Genomic DNA, 22,833 nt, shown 5'->3' with positions numbered 1-22,833 from the left:
CTTCTCCTTGGCTCCTACAGAGCTCCTGATGTCTATCTGTCCCTGTTTCTGCGTGTCCAGACCAGACTCCGTCTCTGTCTGGAACTCCTCTCTTCTAACCCTGCCTCAGCCCCAGTTTATGTAGGGGAAGTTCTTCCCCTCCCAGGACTGGGCAGGAGGTGTGGCATGCTTAGGATTCCTGCCCAGGAGACCTCCCACCTGCTCACAGACGTAATATTGCTATTACTGTGGAAACCAGACCCCTGGGGTGCCACATTCCCCCCTAGTGAAATTTAGTACTCCCGGACTAAACATATTTTTGAAAACATAACAGGGTATAAACAATAACAATTAAATACATGAGATGGTCACGGCGTGTTCGTAACCGGGAAGCAATAAGGGTGTCCATTTCACCAAAGAACAGGGAGCCGTAACCAGGTAGGGGTCTGTCCTGCCCCGAGTCTTTAACAGTCTGTAGTTCATTCCTGGGTTACGCTCCAAACATATTTACAACAGAGTTCCGGTTACTCACTGTCCATAACCTGTCAGTCCATATAAAGAAATCTGTAACTGAAAAACATAATTAGCAACGGCTACAACAAAACAGGTAAACATAAAATAGTTAAAGCAACTAGCCAACTTAGATTCTCCAACGTACGGGCATCTGGCCTCTGGTAACCCTAGTGGACCTACGGAGCTCACTCACTGGTCCTGCACTACAGGGTGTAGGAGGTGTTATGGGTAAGCTGGGCAGCTTTCTGCGCACTCTTTGGCTCACTAGGGGCACGGCAGGCTCGCTACTAGCAGAGGGTTGATCCTCCTGTACTGCTGGTGTGGACTCTTCTGCCTCTTGGGCCGGCTGCTCTTCCAGCTCTACTGGTTCTTCTGTAGGCACTTGCGGGGCTGGCTGGAGAAAGGTGAGGACGGGTACCACGACAGCACCGTTTACTTGTGTCCAAGACCGGGGGAAGTCTCCGAGTACAGTCCTGATCATTTCTTCCCTTTCCTCTGCGGGTCGAGGGTTTTCTTGATCTTCTTCTTCAGGGTTTTGCAGCTGCTCGGGACACTTCTTCAGGTGGTCTCTGGAGACAACGGCTGTGGTTTCTCCTCCATCCTTACTGATCACGCAAATCTTTGGGCTCTCATGGCTTGATGGCAGTACGGTGTACGGGTCCTTCTCCCACTGGTCGTCCAACTTGTGGAGCCGTCTTTTCCTCTTCAAGACCTGCTCTCCAGGTACCAGGGGAACAGCGGGAGCATACTGATTATAAGCCCTCTCTTGCCTTTCTCTAGCTTGAGACAGACTTCGCTCCACGCTCTCCTGCACTTTCCGATACTGCTGCTGCCGCCCTGTATCCCAGTCTGCCTTTGGCGAGGTGTCCTCGGGTGTCAGGACTCCCATATCCAGGTCGATAGGCAGCTTACCAGGTCTCGCTCTCATTAGGTAAGCCGGGGTACAGTTGGTAGAACCTACAGGGATGTGGTTGTATAGGTCCACCAGATCAGGCAGCTTCTCAGGCCACATACTGCGTTCTTCCAGGGGCAATGTTTTCAGGAGGTCTATCACCACCTGGTTCATCTTCTCGCAGAGTCCATTAGTTTGTGGGTGATAGGGCGTTGTTCTTATCTTCGTGCAGCCATACAGGTTGCAGAACTCCTGGAAGACTTCCGCTTCGAAGGCTGGCCCTTGGTCTGTCAGCACTTGGTCCGGGTACCCGTGTGGACGGCAGAAGTGCTGCTGGAAGGCTCTAGCTGCTGTTTGAGCCGTTAAGTCCTTGACCGAGACCACCACCAGGAACCGGGAGTAATGATCTACGATTGTGAGGGCGTAGACATACCCAGATCTGCTTGGAGCCAGTTTCACATGGTCCAGGGCTACCAGTTCCAGTGGCTGTCGGGTGATGATGGGCTGCAAGGGAGTCTTCTGGCTGGCACGGTCCTTCCTTCTTAGGTGGCACGGTCCACAGTCTCTGCACCACCTCTCGATGGCTCCTCTCATGCCTACCCAGTAGAACCGTTCACGCAATAAGAACTCCAGCTTCTTCCACCCGAAATGTCCTGCTCCGTTGTGGTACGCCTCCAGAATCATAGCCGCGTCTCGTCTGGGGACCACTACCTGCCAGGTCAACTCATGCGTTCGAGAGTTAACCATTCTCCAGCACAACTTCTCCCTGTAGAGGAACAGCCTACTTTACTCCTTCCACAGTTGCTTAGTCTCCTCTGGGGCGTCTGGGTCCAGACTGGCATCGGCTTGGGTCAGCATTTCCTTCACCAGGCGGACTGCAGGATCACTGTCTTGTGTCTCCGCCCAGTTGTAGTGGGGCAAGGGATTGAACGTCGCGGAGCGCCTGTCCTTCACACGGCTGGAATACAGGGTAATCCCATGACGGTGGAACGCAGGGAGCTCAACTTCTTCTGGATCTTCCCCTACGTCCGGTAAGTTCGGCATTCTAGACAGGGCATCCGCGTTGGCATTGGAGCGTCCTGCCCGGTATTTGATGGTGAATTCAAAGTTGGACAGGCGAGCCATCCATCTCTGTTCCAGAGCACCGAGCCTTGCAGTGTCCAGGTGTGTCAACGGGTTGTTATCCGTGTACACGATGAATTTGGAGGAGGCAAGGTAATGCTTGAAACGTTCGGTCACTGCCCACACTACTGCCAGGAACTCCAGCTTGAATGAGCTATAATTCTCAGGGTTCCTCTCGGTGGGTCGTAGCTTTCGGCTAGCGTAAGCGATTACCCGTTCTTTTCCTTGCTGGATCTGGGACAGTACGGCTCCTAGCCCGATGTTACTTGCGTCCGTGTGGAGGATAAAGGGTTGGCTGTAGTCTGGATATGCCAGGATTTCATCCCCCTGGAGGGCCATCTTCAGCTGGCAAAAGGACTCCTCTTCCAGCTTTTCCCACCTGAAGGGCGGCTTCTGGTTTTTGGCTTTTCGAGATTGACCTATCAGGAGGTCCTGCATAGGGGCTGCCATTTTGGTGAAACCGGGAATGAATCTTCGGTAGTAGCCTACCAACCCGAGGAACTGCCGCACTTCCTTTATGCTGGAGGGTCTTGGCCAGTCCTTAATCACGGTGATCTTATCAGGGTCAGGAGCCACTCCGTCAGCACTCACCACGTGTCCCAGGTATTGCACCTTTGGTTTCAGGAGATGACACTTGGAGGGTTTCACCTTTAGGCCGTAGTTTGCCAGAGCTTCGAACACTTCTGCCAGGTGTTTCAGGTGGTCCTCGTAGGTCTTGGAATAGACGATGACATCGTCCAGGTATAACAGGACCGTCTCGAAGTTCCGGTGTCCCAGACAGCATTCCATCAACCGTTGGAAGGTTCCTGGTGCGTTGCAGAGCCCGAACGGCATGCAGTTAAATTCGCTGAGACCCATCGGGGTGGTGAATGCGGTCTTCTCCCGGTCTGCCTCTGCTACAGGAACCTGCCAGTACCCGCTAGTGAGATCCAAAGTAGAGAAGAAGTTAGCAGATTTTAATGCAGCTAAGGACTCTTCTATCCTTGGTAACGGGTACGCATCTTTGTGTGTGATACGGTTGACCTTCCTGTAGTCTACACACATTCTCATGGTGTTGTCTTTCTTTTTCACTAAGACTAGTGGAGCTGCCCAGGGGCTACAGCTGTCCCTGATAACCCCAGCCTCCTTCATGTCTCTAAGCATCCCCTTGGCGTGTTGGTAGTGTGCAGGGGGTACGGGTCGGTATCTCTCCTTTAGGATGGTCTCCCGTGGGGATGTGGTGTTCTACCCCCTTTACTCGCCCGAAGTCTAACGGGTGTTTACTAAACACTCTCTCGTACTCTTGAACCACCCGATAGACTCCTTGTTTCTGGTGTGAGGGAGTGGAGTCAGTACCCAGATGTAGTTGCTGACACCAGTCCTCCATTGGTTTCTTAGAGCCGTTACCTTCCTCTGGTTGAGATGGAGGCAAGGGTTCCACGGCCTGTACAGAATTCTGGTTTATGGTGAACAATTTAGCTAGCGTGGCATACCGGGGCAGGTGTACTTCTCTCTCACCGATATTTATGATGCGAACGGGCACCCTCCCATGGCGTACATCGACCACCCCCCGTGCTGTCAAAATGGTGGGCCTACTGTCTGAGTAGACGGGTTCTACCATTGCTTGGTAGTCTCTACCTCTTAGACCAATAGCTGCCCGGCACCAGATCATCATCTCACTTTTTGGGGGCATGGCAATAGGGAACGGGTCACACATTCTCACGCTACCTATCTCACCACCAGATAGTTCCACCTGTTGCCGCTTCATCAGTGCCCGGATCTCTTTTTGGAGCACACGCTGCTGGCCGGAACTGGCGTTCTTGGCAACCTGCTGTAAAATGAGAATCACCTCTGCAAGACAATTTTCAATTACATTGGTTCCCAGGGTGATTCTAGGGTGACTCTCATGACGGTCTATGTCCACTATAATCAGTCCTTGTGCCGCCAGTTCGACTTTACCAATTTTAATGGTCACCTCCTTGAATCCCACCTGCGGCACGGGCTGACCATTGCTGGCGATGATACTCAGGTCGTCGTCTGGGTAGCGGGTTATGTCCGAATCATTCCAGTACTGCTTGAAGAGCACGTACGGGATGGTGGTGACCTGTGACCCAGTGTCTAGTAGGGCACTCATAGGAATGCCATCCAGTACCACAGGCAAGATTGGACGTCCCCCTACGTATTTATCACGCCAGTTTGATGGGCCTGATGGTCTTATGCCTGGGGGTTGGCCCTCTACCCCAGGTTGTGCCCGTTTAAATGACAGTACCTTGCCACATGTCCGGGTTGATTGCAGCGGCGGCAAATAGGTCGTCCGTCCTCGTTGTATCGATCGCTGGGTCTTCCTCTGGCCGGTGGGGTCCTCCTTGGTCGGCGCCACGGGATGTCCTCCAGTCCGGATGCCAGCTCGATCTTCCCTGCAGTAGAAACCTGTAAAGACTGCACAGTTCGGGTTAGCGCGGCAACGCTTTTAGTTAGCTCTTGGACCTGATGGTGCAGGTCTGTAGCTGGGTCATTGTTTAAAGCCTGCGCATCAGCTCCCACAGGCCCTGCAGACAAGGGCGCCGTCTCCTGGTGATAAGTGATAGCAGGGCGCCTGTGGGTCACAGCGCCACCTGGTGCCGGTTCTCGGAGCACCCGGATGGCTCTGTCCTTGAACTGTGCAAAGTCCAGGTCAGGGTCCTGTAAGGCCATTGCCCGCAACTGGGTTCGGTGGGCATTGCACAGTAGACCCTCAATGAATTGTTCAGTCAACAGCTTATCTTCATTTCCCACGCTGTCAGGGTCTGCTTGCTTAATGGCTCTCAGGGCCTCTTGTAGGTTTAGAGCATAGTCTCTTATACTCTCATGTGCCCGTTGTTTGCACCCATAAAATCTTAGTTTTATTTCGGCTGAGGTGCGGGTGTCAAATGTGTCTTTCAGCCGGGTTAGTATGTCTCTGACAGTCCTCTTCCTCCCAGGTGGCCAGGACTTTACCTCCCTTTGGGCTGCCCCGATTAATTGGGCCACCAGGATGCTCACTTTTTGCGCCTCCGTGAGGGGATACACCTGGAAGAGGCTATCCAGCCTTTCTCTGAAGTCATTTAGGGTATGTGACTCCCCTGAGTACTGGGGTAGCCAGGCTGCCCCCGGGATATAGGGCATGGTGAAAGGCATGACCGCAGCAGCGGTGGCGCTGGCGGCGGTTGTGGCGGTGAAGCTCTCCTCCGTATCCGACATCCTCCTCCCCCCTAGTGGACCGTGGCCTACCTTGCGATGATCCTCTTCCGTAGGCCGCGGCTCCGCAGTGGATCGTCAGGGTTGAGGACCTTCCGTCGCGCTCCTGTGACGTCGGCGTCTGCTGGGCTCCTTCCAGGACCTTACGCAACGTCCGGACGTGAGGCGGGGCTTCAGTTCTCACGGGCTTTCGGAGTCCACGCCCCTCTTCTTCCCGTGCGGCGTCCCGAAGATGGCGTCCGAAGGCGGGAAGCAGCTGCGGATGGCGGGAAGAAGGCAGAAGACGGCGGGAAACGGTCCAAGATGGCGTCTGATGGCGGGAATCGGCTCCGGACGGCGGGAAACTTCACCACAGGTAAGTATAAAAGTCTCTTTTTTCAGGCACGCAGTACCCGGTGGTTGCGGGCACGTAATCCTGCCGGCTACGCCAAAGTTGACGCGCCCCCTGGGCCAGTGCTGTACTGCGGCGCGCGGGCGCGCGGGGGATACCCGGAGCCGGATCCGAAGGGGGTAGTAGTCTTCGTGTGGCGGTGACCCGGTCCGTGCCCAGGGTGGTCAAACTAAGTGGCAGTTATTGGTATGATGGTATTAGTGTCCGACTACGCCACCCGTTGAATGCGGCTATGAAGCCGCCGCTGCAGGGCAGTCCGCTGAGGCCGGTGGTACGGATGTGCAGCGTGGATGGTATAACCCCCAACGGGAGGGGTATGGCCTCAGGGCAGAGGATGAGGTTGATGTTGGGAGTGATGGTGTGGATGTCCCAGCACTAATGGTGCGACAAGGAAGCACGGAGACGCGAGGGTACAGTTCAGGGTCTTTACTGATGGTACAAGGCAAATTCCCCCGGGAGTACTGGCTAGTAGTTGGGGCCTGGTTAGTCTGCGAGTAAGCCGGAGTTCCCCTGGCCAGGTGGAGTTGTAGGCCTTCCCGTTAGTCTGTACCCTTCCTGGCTACCCTGCTTTCGGCGGTTACAAGTAGCCCACGTCCCTGGGTATACCGTGTGGTGCTCACCCGTATGGCTGGTGACCTGGGGCCTCCTGTTAGCCTCCGCTCTGGGATGGCGGTGCTGGTCCCTTCGTTGTGACTGAGCCTCCGGGCTTTTATGGCCAGAGGACCTGGAATCCCCTGCCGGATGGATTCTGCTGCTGGGTATATCTTAGTCCCCACAGCCTCGGACTCCTGTGTCCGGTTTTAGTACCTTCTCCCAGGGCGAGCTCTGCACAGCTCCAGCCCCTGGCGCTTCTCCTTGGCTCCTACAGAGCTCCTGATGTCTATCTGTCCCTGTTTCTGCGTGTCCAGACCAGACTCCGTCTCTGTCTGGAACTCCTCTCTTCTAACCCTGCCTCAGCCCCAGTTTATGTAGGGGAAGTTCTTCCCCTCCCAGGACTGGGCAGGAGGTGTGGCATGCTTAGGATTCCTGCCCAGGAGACCTCCCACCTGCTCACAGACGTAATATTGCTATTACTGTGGAAACCAGACCCCTGGGGTGCCACACAACCATGTATCCATTTGCTATCTGTTGGAAAAAAAACAAAAACCGCACATATGTCAAACAATGACTTATTAATGAGCCCCGAGGCGTCATTTTTAAAATGGATATCGGGAAAAACTCTAGAAGAAGATGCATAAAGGAATCCTAAACTATTTGGCCACATCCCCTGCCCGTTTACAGTATATAGAATGCTTTCCCAATTTATGGCTGTTGAATATAAAACCCATAATCACACCCCAAAATGAATACAGACCCCTAAATTAATATAGATTCCAAAATCAGACCCCCTTAGAGGGAGACTCGGCACAAAATCACTGTTTTAAACCAAGCACAGGCGCTTGGTGCACCCTTGGTGTGACCAAACAGTTCACCTTCGCACCTCCCTTGTTGTTTTCTATCTATCTCTGTTTGTCCCTTCCTTTATTGTCAACTCTGGCTTTACAGGAGTCAGGGAAGGATGGAGATGGATGTAAAACATGTAGGTAGGAAGGTACACTGAATTGTTTGGTTATGCCAAGGGTGCACCAAACGCCTGGGCTTGGTTTGAACAGTTACTTTTGAGTCACAGCTAATACAACACCAGGAAAGATATTTTTTTTTTCTTACATAGAAACTCCAGATTAGACTACCCCAAAATATAGACCCCGTTCCTGCACTCCTCTTCACTTCCTGATGACTACAATAGAGCTGGGGAATTACAAGAACCAAAAAGATGAGTAAACAATTTTTTTTTCCCCCAACATTCTTGAATATTTGGCAAGTATAGTGTACCTATAACTAGCCAAGGATGGATCAAAGGCAGACCGTTTTATCATTGGGACACAGATGCCCCTATGATAACGAAATTGGTCGTAACTCAACAAAGATGACTCCATGGAAACTTTTTATGGTGTCCTAGCCTAGAGAGACCATTGTAATTCCGGCTTTTCTTGTTCTGCTATGTTGGGAAAAGAAGATGTCGATTGCACCTTGTATGAGACCTCACACATCTATGTTAATGACATGCTCTACAGGACAATTTACAGTGTAAATACAGTTTGTTTGCCGACAGAATTTTCCTTATCTCAATTTTTCATACAAAGTTGCCTTTCTCTGGATTCAGAGTATTAAGTCCAAGAAGAATGTGAGTTTTGTGTTTTACAATCCTAATGTCACAGGGATACCACAACAGAGAGGGACCAGAAGATCGCGGCGTCTGGTTTCATTAACTCCTGCACTTGTTAAGAGTACTTCACCATCTTATTAAACACTGCAGGTTTTTCCCTTGCTAGCAGTGCAAGAGTTAATCTGTTCAGTGTTGACCACTCCCCTCTGATATATATTCTCGCCTCTGGCGCTTATGAATTGCCAGTGTTGGTTCTTACTGCCTGGTTCTGGAGTTGGAGGTGTAGTTTGTGGTTGGAATTGTCATTTGGAGATTTATGTGGATATTTATGCAGGAGATTGTTGCTTGTAGTTTTGTCTTTGTGCTCATCCTCTCCTATTTAGTTTCTTCTTCCTTTAACTCCTCTGTGTTCCACTCTGTTGTTTGGAGAGTGTATTTTGTATGGTTGGTATTTTCATTTATCCCTGTTTGTCTTCCCTTATCTGTCTGTCTGGTTAGTGTAATCCTATACACTTCGGCTTCTCATCTCCCTGGTGGGGGAGGGGGCAGATAAGGGTTGATATAGGAGCATAGCCAGGCACGTGAACCCGGCATCTCCACCTTTAGGAGTTAACCGGGTGACACGGATAGACTAGGGCGCCCCAAGTTCTAGGGACCTGGTTAGGACCCATAGTTCCAAGTTACTGCATGGCACCTAGAGCTAGGGAGGGCAGCATATGACCCCTTCTGTCTAAATATCCTGGGCACCTTGAAACCCACACCCAGGGCACGTCTTGTCAGCTCCCCACAAGCTATGACTCTGATCTAGCGTTCTACTTCCATAATTATGAGGATGACACTATTTCGTGAAGCTTTTTCCTCTCTTATCCCCTTATTCTGCCAAGTGGAGAAGTGACTCATCGGAGAGAACAGCTGACTGTCTCCAGGGTTATTCTGCTAGAATTTTGGAAACTTCATAAGCTTTGAGTCTGTATTTTTTTTTCCATCTCCTCTTCTTACTCCTTGTTCTGGAATGCCACGGACTTAATAGCCAGTTGTGAAGACACAAAGCAGAGAATGTATACCAAGCTTCCATGTTCACGTGGACGGCAAGCAAACGTTAACTCCTTGGCTCCTAAGGAACAGAGCTTTTAACCTAAAGTAATACAAAACCCCTTTCTGTAATGTTATCAAAGCAGCTGTTTGAAGTAGAAAACTGATTTCAAATATCCATTGTATATTGTTGAATAAAATTTTCAGCCGTTCTTGAGATATTAACACTTTTTTTTTTGTTTATAGCTCGTTGCCTAGGAGACCGACCACTGCTGCTGTCTAGCTTGTAAACACTGCGCTGAAGTTGGCTGGGATTAGGAGGTAACAGCGCACTCCAGTGCTCCTGGTTAGCTTTAAAGCAGTGCTTACAAGCTCCATAGAAAAGAGCTTGTAAGCACTGAGCATTTTCTGTTGTCTAGAAGCAGTGGTTGGTCTCCAAGGCAACGAGCTGTCAACAAAATAAGTCAATATCTCAAGAACGGCTGAAAATTTTAATAAGCAGCAAATACAAAAAGTGCTTATTTTTTTAAACACTATAAGACCATACCCATGAGAATTTTTTTTTTTACACTAATAGTGGGGATTCACGACCACCATGTGTCCATTATAAACCCAGTCCAATAAGAGTAGGATCCATGTAATGCATTATTTCACCATGTGGTGGCGCAGCTGAGGATGTGAACAGTTGCTGCCATGTTTCTCTGTATATTACAGGTGATCACTGAGGAGTCATTTTCTGGGGAACTTGCTATCAAAAGGGATTGTCCAAATCTGTCAGTATCTACCGTACATATCAGCGTCATATAGTACATAAGAAGTAATACCGCCACACTAAATCTATAGAACTGTGTTGTATAGTACTATTGTGCTGTACCTACATAACAGCATCACATAGTACATAATACCACCACACATTATGAACATAACAGTGCTATACAGTAAATAAAGAATACCGCCATACAGTATGTAATCTTACCATGTTAAGTGTGTCATTTCGTATATAATGATATCATATAGTATATAAATAACCCTGCCACACTAAATTTATATAACTGCATATGATACTGCATGGTGGTTTCATTGATGTACCATATGGAACTATTACTTAGATTTAGTATGGTAGGATTACTTATGTACAATATGGGACTATTATATAGATACTGCATAATGGTTTCATTTAAGTATACTACCATACAGTGTGTCTGTATAACAGTGCCATATAGTGCATACAGTAAATAGTCCCACCAAAGTACGTTGATAAAATAGTGCCATATGGTTAAAAAAAAAATGAAACTACCATACAGTATCTATGTACTATTTCACACTGTTATATAGATACTGTATTGTAGTTTAACTTATGTAGCGTATGTCACTAGTTTATAAATTTCGTGTGGTGGGATTATTTACTGTATGCACTATATGGCTCTATTATATGGATTCTGTAGGACGGTATTTATGTATCATATGGTATATGTTTTACACATACTGTGTGGTAGTATTACTTATGTACTATAAGGTACTATTATGTAGATACCGCATGATAGTTTAATTTATTTATCTACATAACGGTGGTTCAGTGGTTATCACTGCAGCCTTGCAGCACTGGGGTCCTGGGTTCAAATCCCACCAAGGACAACATCTGCAAGGAGTTTGTATGTTCTCCTGTGTTTGCGTGGGTTTCCTCCGGGTTCTCCGGTTTCCTCCCACATCCCAAAGACATACTGTTAGGGAACTTAGATTGTGAGCTCCAATGGGGACAGTGCCCATAATGTCTGTAAAGTCCTGTGGAATATTATGGCGCTATATAAGCGATGCATAATAATAAATACATAACAGTGCCATACAATACACAAGTAATATGTCCAGGAAGTATCTCCATAGTGATACCATATAGTACATAAATAATACTGCCACACAGTATCTATATTATGCTATATAGTACATTGTTATCTATATAAGTGTGTCATATAGTGCCTAAATAAATACTGATTAGTGATATTAACTACTGTAAAAGAGATACTGTATGGTGATATTACTTAACAGCACCATATAGTAAAAAAATACCTATATATCTGTGCCATACATTCTTATGTATGGTCATCCTGAAGGAGTCAGTGTGACTCTGAAATGCGTTGACAACAAACCTACATTTTACTTTATTATTGGATTGTTGTGACTCCAGAAAGCGCAGAATTACTTCTATTCTCCCGATGTTTAATTGTGACATACACACCCCAGATAAAAATAGCAGTGCTATAATGTGCACAGATTATAGCACTATAGAATTAATAAATAATACCGCAGCGGACACTAAAATGTAAGTTTAGACCTTCCTGGGGTCAGCGTGGTATAGGCCCAAGACTCCTTTTCTTTTTTTAACTACTGTATGGGGGCTCCCTAATTACCTCTGACAGATGATGTGGGAGAGGGAAGAATTGGGCATGCTGAATTTCAATTTTCAATGCTTTTTGTTCTTAGGGGATATCCTGGCAGTGGCTTACTCCTTATTGACAACACATGTACTCTCGGTCGAATTGAGCGTACATGTGTTCAATGAGGTTGGGAGGAATAGCTGTTTGCTTACACTTTCAATAGTTGTCGGTCACTTTTATAGACACTGGCAAATAAAGGAACCGTGCCCCACCGAGATGCTGTCCTCTGTCTCACAGGCTTAATTGACCCAAACCATAGGGGCAAAGGCTGCACACCTACATCTTCATTTATTTACATAGGTTTATTGACCCACTATTGTCCATTTTCTTGAATCCCTCTCTCTTCTGCACACATGTATCCAGTGGGAGTAGATTATTTAACATTCCAAGACCTTTCCAACAAATTCCCAAACTTTTGCAAAACTTCTTAAAACTTTGATATATAATAGACATCCACATTCTTCATGCACTACATGCTGCCCTTCCCACATCCCCGTTATTATCTCGGAGCCTTCTATCCCCTATTTCCAGCCGCCCGACCACAACATTAGACGTAGCAGAGCAGAGTTTGTCATCTTTTGCAATAATACCGTCCTTTATTACAACCGTGAAGTGTTACATTTGTATCCGTTAGAACCAAATTGAACGTTTATCTGCCCCCATAATGTTGCAACTATGAGCCAAATCCTGCAATTAATGAATGATAGGAACTTGGCAGCCTAGGAATGAATTTTTTTTTTTTTTTTTAAAAATCTGATAGACTGATCAATGCAATGACTTACCGCAGATTCGCTGTCGGTTTTCTCCATAGTTGTAAGTTGAGATGTATTAGGGTTCGCTTATCATTATGGTCAATGGGTGATGTGGCTATTAAGGTTTCCAAATTCAAGCTGGTCCTGATGTGCTTTACTGTGCGGCTTCCTGATCAACAAGTGACATGAGAGTGATCCAGGGTAGACTGTATGCTCTGAGGCTCAGGAATGTATTGCATGGTGGGTGTGAGAGTGAATCACACATTGCCTGTGTCAGCAGACTGGAGAGTTCCGCCCAAAGCAGCACGCAGCAGCAGTGGTGGCTCTCCCTCCCTGCTCCCACTCAGTACATTCCCCCCCTTTCCTTCTGGGATAGGCCTGAGCTCAGGACACACAGAAAAAGAAAAATCAAAAGTTACAAATTCCACAATTAATAACTCGCCCAAAACAGGCAAATGCCTCCGCACTAAAGGAGCACATACAGATGTGCATAGGTGATCCCTAACATACACGGTATATTCTGCTCATCTGTACCGTGCGCCTAATCCAGTTCTTCTTTTTTTTTTTTACAGATTTTTCATTTTTTCTTTTTTTGCTATGGCAACTGTACTAAGTGGTTTGACGTAGAATAAAAAAATATATATTGATTGCATAATGAAAAGTTCTGCAACTTTACAAAAGAACACTGTGTTTAGATTCCTTTACCATGTTCAACATTTCTGCTCCTTAGTCATGATTGCTCAAATCCACAGGCTGAGAAATGTAATTTTTCTTGGGCACAGGTTAGAGCTGCGATACACTGTAACGAGTCCTGCTGCTGCTGCTGCGTTGGGTAAATGTTAAAGGGGTATTCCCATCTCCAAGATCCTATCCCAATGTATAGTAGGTGTAGCAGTCCTGCGGGAGTGCTATAGCAAAAGTGAACACTTTCCGCAGGGTCGGCCCACAGGGAGCAGCAGATTGTTAGGAGCTCCTACAGTGAGGCTCCTTGTTATTGGTTTAATGTAAGTTTCAGTAATTTAATATTAGGTGGATATCCCGAATCACTGACTGTATTATGTTTCCCCTTGGCTATCTAATGCCAGCACGTTATCATCATCTTTGTCACGATTTCTCCGCTCAGTGAGTCTTGGGCGTGGTGATTGATAGCTCAATCGTCCAATGTAGTGCTGGGCGTGCTGAGCTGTTGGTATACTGATAGAGAACTAGGCAGTCCAATCTGAGACTGAGAGGCGCTGAGCTTCCTTCAGGTGTTGCCTGTTCTAAATGATTAACCAGCTACTTAGCTGAGCTGTCAGTCTCAGATCTCTGCCAATCGTAGCATTTGCTCAGTGGTGCATGTTTGCCTTGTATTCCTGAGTAGAGATGAATGAACCCGAACTTTTGTTCTGGGTTTAAACCCGAAAGTCCGTTGCAAAGTTCGGAGTTCCGGGGAAGTCGATGCAGAGAGAGAGACAATTTTTTTCCAGATCCAAAGTTCAGGTCACCATTATTTTCAACGGGATTCTGGTTCAAGTTTGGGTACAGTTCTGGCACCCAAACTAAACTTTGGACTAACGTCCGGGTCTGGTACCAGAACCTGAACTTCCATGGGTCCGCTCATTCTATTCCTGAGCTTGGTTTGTTGATCTACTGCTTCCTGACCTTGGAACTCGTACTCACCATCCATTTGCCTAGCCCCTTTACTGTGATCCGCTATCTTCCTGGTATTCTGACCTCGAACCATGACCAGACTTCACCTTTGTCTTCCCCTTTTGGTTAAGACATGCTCTCTTGATATCTGACACTGAAATGTTTGACTACCCTGCCTCACAGCTTGTCCGTGTCACATTTTTGGCTTTGTAAAGTGAGTTGCCCAACCGCTTGTGTGGTGTAATGCAGCGCCTTACTGCATTGCTAAAATATCCAGGGGGTGTGTTCTGGCTGACCATGTACCTCCCCTCAGGTGACTGATCACATGACTGTGACATCATCCCAGGTCCTGTATGCACAGACTGATATATAAACCCTGGTCGTTTTAGAAACAGGTGTGAAAGGCATGAGGCCTGATCCCTGTGTGTGGGACACCATTAGCCTGGAGAGGCTGGAAGAGAGAGGCCTGGAGAGGCAAGAGGCTAAATCCCTGTGTTTGGGACGCAGTAGCCCTGGAAGGCACGTGGCTTGGAGACCACGGCTGGGAAGCCTTAAAGCCACAGCTGTGGCAGAACAGAGCTGAGAGAAGCAGCTAAGACCCAGCAAAGGTAAAAATGGTTCTTTATATGGACATTGATGTTGTACCTTGCTGAAGTCTGTATCTAAAGCCAAGCAGGCATGTCTGCCATTGGAAAGGTCTCCTGGATGTTATGTGTATAACCATGCCGGTGAGCCACTGAGATGGACTATGTTATGTGCAGTTATGAAGTGTAATAAACTGCTGGATGTCGTGTTATCAGAAAACGTGGCTGGTGTGCTTTAATTAACCCCGTGAAGCGAGTGTCCCCCAGCATGATGAATAGCACTACCTTACAGGGGCTATAGCCTCTGAGACCTATAATTGGTATGTGGCTGTGTGAAGTAGAACAATGCAGCGCTTATTATCTGAAATCACAATTAGATTGTTGGTAGTCATTTCCATATGAAGCGTCTACGTGCCCGGATGTTTATTACAGACAATGAGATTCTAGTAATAGTCAGGAGTGTGGCTACAGGAAAGATGGCAATTGCACATGGGCCCTGGTTCTTAAGGATGGGTGTAGCGGTGTCCAAAGAACACCGCAAGGCAGGATTCAAGTAAGGCACAGCAGACGAGGCAGAAACAAACTCCGGCTTTATTATGTACAAAGGTACAAAGGGTTTATATGTCAGGAAATGAGAATAACAGTATTTACAAAGATAATATTAATAACATGTATATAGGAAGATCTAGCTGAAGCGAGTCACAAAACTATGCTCCAGCTACGGCAATGAAAGCTCAATACAAATAGTACACATCAAGTTTCACAAACTACTCTAAGCTAATTCTCTATCTGGCTTTCTGCTAATCGGGCCACGCTGCCCTTACATGGTTCACCACCGGTGAGTCACTCACAATTGCGCAGATCAGACGCAGATGGCGGCCGCAGCTTGTTCCTGGTGTAACTGAGCCGAATAAATTCACTTAAGTCCTTTCTCCTGTATATTGGATCTCTTTCCTCTGCAGGCAGTCAAATCTTGCTTCACTTTCACTGTTGAGAAATGGCTGGCACTCTGTGTTGTCTTACCTCAGGTCACCAGTCTTCAGGGAAACCGTTCTTCAAATAGGGATGAATTTCTCTACTCTTTGACACAGTCCTGGCAACAAATCTTGCTAAAGTCATACTCTTATCTTTCAATAGATTAACAGTTTCTTTTGATAGTCTCTCCTTATCAGGGAACCGGCAGGAATCTTTCTTTCCTCAAACACACGAGGTCTCACTGCTTACTGGTTCATCTCCCTCTCTCAGCACACACCAAGAAACCCAAGGGTGTGGAGGGGGGGGGGAGGCAACTAATCCAAAAGCAGAAAACCCAGAGGGGAGCATGGTCTCTTAAAGCCACAGTGTCAATCAATGTCCAGTAGGGCGACCCCCTACAGGTGCAAAGACTCTCTGCAAAATCTGAAGACCCCAAAATTAAAAAAGGTGCAATAAGTTGGGGCTTTTATATACTTAGAATTGGGGCCCATGACCTTCAAGATGAGACGAGAAGACCACACAGACCGCTAATAATAAAGTTTGCAACCATGATCTCATTCTCTTCCTACTTGTAGGCATTGAAGGGGGACATACTTGTTCTCCTTAAAGAGACCAGCTCAGTATAGAGACTTGGAGGCAAAGCTCCATGGGAAAAATTATGTAAATGTGTTTTCTCATAGAAGAAAAGAAAGTACCATCTAAGAGAGGTAGCTACCCTTTGAAACCCCCCAACATACATTAGATGGCTGTCTGCTAAACGATAGTTCAGCCAATATTTCAGCCACCCGTAATCTCACTGACTCACCGATTTGCCCATCGCTCCTGTATTATGTAACCAAAACACAAAAGGATCGGCGGTCTGAAATTGGACATGCTGGATTCTTAACTACCCGACAATTATCTGTCTGGGGCCCCCCGTGTACATTAGACTGTCAGTCAAACCTATCGCTGTCGGTGGGTTTGAACAAGGATAGTCTAAAGTGTATGGGGGGCTTGAGTCAATGTCCACTCTTGCCCTACCTGAGCATGTTGAAATACAACATGTACGATCCCAACAACTTCGGAGCACGGCAAAGTTCAATAAAGCAGTCATCGCGCTTCACAGTAAAAACAGATAAAATACAACATTATCGCATCAATGATATATTTAGAGCATAAACAACCGGTCTTGTTTATCGTACACGAGGATTCAGGAGTACCGGCAAGTTTGTCCTTTAGAGCTCCTACATTTTGAATCTCCTTTAAAGAACTTGTGAATCTCATCTCCTCGACCAGAACAGGATAATGGGCTGTGTAATAGCTGAGGCTGGGTGTGTAGAGAATTATTTTAACGCCCTGATAATTGCACCAGAAAGTCCTTCACTTTCTTCTGGCTAATATCTAGGTCATGGCAAAGTATTCAGGACAGCACCCGGGCACTGCTGTCACCATGATTAGGTGGACACGTCACCTAGGTTCTTGCTAGATATCATCCTCTTCCGTATGATGCTTGGTAGGCAAGTAGAAGATTCCCCCATTAGACCACCCAGAGGTCATAATATTACATTTTAAGGGGCGATGACTATACCTTTTATTGCCTGGATCGTAACCCATCCCCTCTGCTGTGTGTACCCATAATCGGATGTTATGGAGAATAGCGATCCATGAAAAAGATGGGGGACACATTCAGTAGAAGAGAATCCCAAGGCCAAGCATTATGAAGAAGGGGACGTTATTTAGCAAGAACCTTGTTGTTCACCATCTCAAGGCGACAACAGTATCAGTGTTTTTCTGAGTTTGATGACCGCATTGAAGTCCAGCTCAACTTTGACGTAGTCTGTGGACATAAATTAGTTTCAAATGTGATAAAGTGCAATAAAAATGCAGTGTGGTGGAAATAAAAATCAAGGAGACCGTTGACATACTCGGTGCTAGCCAGGCAGCACGGTGGCTCGGTGGTTAGCGCTGGGGTTTCGGATTCAAATCCCACCAAGGACAACATCTGCAAGGAGTCTGTATGTTCTCCCCGTGTTTGCGTGGGTTTCCTTCGGGGCTCTCTGGTTTCCTCCCAAACTCCAAAAACATACGGATAGGGAATCTAGATTGTGAGCCCCAATGGGGACAGTGATGATGATGTCTATAAAGTGCTGCAGGTTTATTGGCGCTATGTAAGTGAGGAAAGAACAGTAGCTGCTGGCTGGAAGAGCGAGCCTGAAACAAGAAGTCTAGCTAGCTGGGGCAGTAACTGGAGTGACGAGACAAAGGACTTAAGCAGGAATCAGAAGCTGAAGTCAGTGGGATAGATGGGGTCAGATACCAGGCAATCGGACTGAGGTCGGGATAGGGGTGAATAAAAGGATATAACAAGGACAGGAGGGTACAAGCAGAGTTAGTATAAGGAATAGCAGAACAAAACCAGGATCAATGGTCAGGGATCATCAAGGCACAATATCTGGCAAATAGGGTACAAAGCTTGGAGTTTATATGGGGTGTGGTATTGCCCCATTGGCCACAGCAGGGAGGTGAATAAAACAAGACTAAGACAGACGAAACCCTGGCTGGACAATGTCTGCAGATGTAGCTGGAGCAGAGCATGGTAGAGATGATAACTTCTCAGTAATCTCATTATTATCACCAAATGTATTTATAAATGACAGAGGATCCACCATTCACAATAGGTGATGTCACAGCTCACCTCCCCCTCCTGTACAATGACTGATAACACCTCTATATACAGTAGATAACACAGGATCCACCATTCACAATAGGTGATCTCACAGCTCATCTCCTCCTGTACAATGACTGATAACCCCCCTATATACAGTAGATAACACAGGATCCACCATTCACAATAGGTGATGTCACAGCTCACCTCCTCCTCCTGTACAATGACTGATAACACCTCTATATACAGTAGATAACACAGGATCCACCATTCACAATAGGTGATGTCACAGCTCACCTCCTCCTCCTGTACAATGACTGATAACACCTCTATATACAGTAGATAACACAGGATCCACCATTTAGCTTTCTCTCATAATTGTGTACAGAAAACAGTAAAAGAATACAATAACAAAATTTTTTTTTTATCAGTATCTGGTTTCAATGAGTAAACAATATAGGTTGTACATTCTCTTCTATGGGATTGTCTGCTATGGACAAACCCTTCCTTTTTATCAAAAGACCCCAAACAGTAAGCTGATCTCAGGGTGTCTTACTGCTGTAACCTGTGGTGGAACCTGGCAATAAGTACTCAACTTCCTGGCAGCGCTCCTTCAGGAGAGGAGAAGCATTACACTGTTCTAATTGAAGTCCGAGAACTGTTTGTCTTATGTATGAATAAGTTGGATCCTCCAGAACCAGAGACGCTCTTCCCTTATCCCTCCAACCATCCTATATAAACATGAAATTCTACAAGTGGGTTTTCTAATCCAGACGATTCCTTTACGCAATAAATATATCACAAAAAAGTCTACAAATCCAATAAACTTCTGGGTAAACAATGACATGGCGATACTGAGACAGTAACAGCAATACCCTACGTTGGCCGTGAATTATATTGGGGCTTACTATAAAACACTTTTTGTCTGCCGGAACAGGCTTCCATTGTGCGTAAAACTTCCAGATACTCAGGGAAATGGGAATTCTGAAAGAGCTGGTGAAACACTGGCTGTCTGTTCAGATTATGTAAGACTGGCACGGCTGCCATAGCTACAGCTTGTGCCCTGCTGCTATTTCAGGAGAAATTATAGCCTTCAAATATAATGTGCTCGACTGTAATGAAATTAGATCAGCACAACAATACCTGTATTATAGTCGGCATTGATCAACCCCATTGCGCTCCTAGGTCTCCCATCATTGACGAACGCAAGTTCTTAAAGGAACACTTCTATGACGGATTTGGGAAAGCAAGAACAGTTGGCTACCATTGTTTTTGGCTGAGGACCCCCTCCCTGGTACACACACAAAACCCACATCAATGGATAGGTGGGCACGTCATTTCTTCGCTCCTCCCTTGGTTGGTTTTCATTTTGCTTGATTGCTAAAGTTTCACCACAACAAACCCCAAAACCATAACTATAGAGGCATCAGAGGTTGCAGTCACACCGAGACCTTGGATTCTGTAACCCAAAAAGTCCTTTATTCTCTACATACTTAGTAGAAAATCCCTGTCTCTAGGAATGCTGCCAAATAGGCACTTTTGGGATTGGCTCTGTTATGATCCACACCTTTCAGCCCGATTTTTGGTATCATCCTGGCTATATCTGGATTACTGGCACATACGCCCCCATTGTAGAGGTCTAGTAAAATATTCTAAAAACATGGAATGATTTTATATCATATTCTGTATGCCCTTGATCAGTGAAGTATGTGCCACTGGGCACTGGATGTCCTGTGCCTAAGATGGCAGATTGCAAGGGGCGGCACAAGCTAGCAATGTATTGCCAGACTAGCAACTTATTTGATGGGAAGGGGCCACTATCTGCATGTTGTCTGCAGCAAAGAGAAGGGAGGCGAAAAGCAGCGCCCCTCTTTTTCTCTTCTTAGGTCTGTCATGTGAACGCTATGCTGTCTGGTGAAGCGGTGCTGCTCCAATCAGATCCTGATGTAAACATGGCACTACGGAGAAAGGCTCTGATGCCGTCACTTGTCTCATTGTGACATTAGCCAGCGATGCAGTATACACTGTTCCATGATCTTAAAGGGGTTGTGTGGGAATATTATATTGAAGACCTTGATCAATAATATCTGATCAGAAGGGGTCGATCACCCGGCACCTGCACCAATCAACTGTTATTAGCTTTGGTGGTGACCAGCTGCAAATATTGAATGGAGCCGCACTACACAGATCCATTCAATATGTAGCAGCTGCTGCCGAGTACTGCAGAACGACTTCTATTCAATAGTCCTTTTACGTTTGTGACTGTGTAGTGGTAGGGAACTAAGGAATTGGTGCCAGTCACACCCCCCCTCCTATGTGTTGGATCCTGTTCTGTAAATGGGCTTCATTACTTAAGGCCCCCATACACTCAATAGAGTGCTCCTGTGTACTCAAACTGCTGCTCTAATAATCTCACTGGATGCAAAAAAGTCCCAGCTTTAAATTCCAACCATTCAATCCTTTTCTCCCGTGACATCATCTAACCCCCATACACATTATGCTGTTAGCTGGTATCGGTGGGTTCGGCTGCCTTTAGCTTGAGTCCAACTTGTCACTGTTTTCCCACTCTTGTACCCCCAGCTAATATTCAGATTGGAGCCCCACAGGGCCACAGCAGTACAAAATCTGTTCCATACACTACCGTATACTAATGTTCACCTTCCCAGACAGCCATTTAATGCCCTCCGCATGTAGAAGCACCATGTTTGGCGCAGCCTTAGGTTGTCACATGAACTGGGTCGCCCTGTGGCTAGTTGACGCAAGATAAATGTGAAAGGGGCATAATGTCGAGTGGTAATGTCTGTGGGCATAGGGTGTAAATACAGTCCTGCCCTTGACCTTGGTTACCAATGAAGAGCACTGGCCAATGAATTATTAGTAGCCCACTACGGTTTACACAATTTTGGTACCAGGTTCATCTTGCAAACTTGATGAGGAGTAATTGTCTTTAGTTTTCACTTGTGGTCCAGAACATGCTTTTGTGCCTTTTTTTTGTTGCGTTTGAGTATAGTTGCACAACCTTTATACCATCTTGAGTTCACAGAAGGACTTCCTTCCTGTTACAATATTTTTGGCTGTGGTTTGCCTGGAAGGCGGCTTGTGGGTTGGGAGAAAATATCTGAAATATGGAATGTAGTTTTATCAGATAAGAGCGTGTTGCACTTGTTATGTGTGAGGTGCAATGTATTATCTGTGGTGTCACAATAGAACAGTTTGTCGTGTGTACAGTGTTTTATATTTACTATTGATATTTATTCTTGTCTGACCAAAGGCGTAGCTAGGGTTTTGGTTCAGGCGGAGCAAAACTTCTGAGTGGGCCCCTAACCATGTAACCCTGATTACAGCTATGGTGGCACACAGTATTAATGGATGTAGGAGAACCTCAGCAGATGATCGCGCTGTTACTAAAAGAAATCTCTATACAAAGACCAACACTGATATTACCGTCATATGGTGACCATATAGTGGTAGATACCAGTCCTGCAGAACATATAGGAGACTACAGTACAGTTACAGATAGTGATTTAAAGCTGATGTTCTTTCTGATGAAATCGTTCACTTTTCTCGTCTTTTCCATCTGGCCCAGACCGTCACGACAACTTCTCCAGCCAGGACTCGTCTGCAGAGATTACAACAAAGACACATCTGACTTCTCACATTTCAGGCACCATTATCCTCAACCTGCACAAACTCCTTATCCTGCTCATTCTCCCACTAGAAGCAGTCTGTTGGCAACTTGCTCCTCTCTCCCCATTGGAAATACATAAACTCCTGGCTGAAGGTTCATGTGTGTGGTGGTCTATGGGCACCTTTTTAAAGGTGTTGTCCAACAAGCAAAGACATGCTTCCCTTCTGTCACCCCCCCCCCCCCCCCCTACCCTATAGATCTAGTGCGGACTGCTCCGGTTGCTTAAGTGATGCTTATGCTATCCGGATGTCCCAGGACTGCTGAAGCTGATGATTGGCTGCACCATTTAAGTGACTTGAAGAGCTTGTCATCATATGCCGCAGTGTTCTAGTCGCCTAACTGCTGCAGCCAATCACAAGCTTCAGCAATCCTGTGACATCCAGACAGTCTTAGCTTCTGATGCTGGCCTGAGCTGGAAGTTAGATAGGATTCCATTTTTAATTTTGCCTACCTACGACAACCCCTTTAATCATTGTAAAAGGGTTGTCTGGAATAATTGATTTGCAGTTTTTTCTGATATGTTGCAATACCAATCACAATCAACATTCAATTAAATGGGATTCAACTGCAATACCCCCTACAACCTGTAGACAAGAGTGGCGCTGTTTCTCAGGGGGGGAAAAGTGTATATATATATTTTTTTAATTCTAAGCAAACCCTTTAATTTGACCATAGTCTTGTACGAACTCTCAGATCTCCTCTTGTTATAACATTCAGTCATCTGCGATAAACCACGGCTGCGCATTTTAATGATCGCACCTTCTGAACGATGTGGGTGGAAAAATCAATCATTTAC

At 46.5% G+C, this 22,833-nt stretch overlaps 1 protein-coding gene across 3 annotated transcripts in view; it reads right to left on the bottom strand.

Moving 5' to 3' along the window:
* The window catches only part of INF2 (inverted formin 2), a 106,465-nt gene extending 93,644 nt beyond the window's left edge, over positions 1-12,821 (bottom strand). For 2 of the 3 annotated variants that reach the window (XM_073638638.1, XM_073638639.1), the window contains exon 1: positions 12,545-12,798. In XM_073638638.1, coding sequence (XP_073494739.1) covers positions 12,545-12,571 — 27 coding nt within the window. In that variant the 5' untranslated portion in view covers positions 12,572-12,798. Of the gene's footprint in view, positions 1-12,544 lie in introns of all 3 variants that reach the window. The other variant, XM_073638640.1, reaches the window with a different exon arrangement.
* Positions 12,822-22,833: the final 10,012 nt, after the last annotated feature.

The sequence above is a fragment of the Phyllobates terribilis genome, unplaced genomic scaffold (genome assembly GCF_046119375.1).
Source record: "Phyllobates terribilis strain yellow unplaced genomic scaffold, ASM4611937v1 Scaffold_7__3_contigs__length_470593459, whole genome shotgun sequence".
Taxonomy (NCBI): Eukaryota; Metazoa; Chordata; class Amphibia; order Anura; family Dendrobatidae; genus Phyllobates; species Phyllobates terribilis.
The sequence above is the reverse complement of the archived record's forward strand: the minus strand, read 5'-3'. Positions and strand labels throughout refer to the sequence as shown.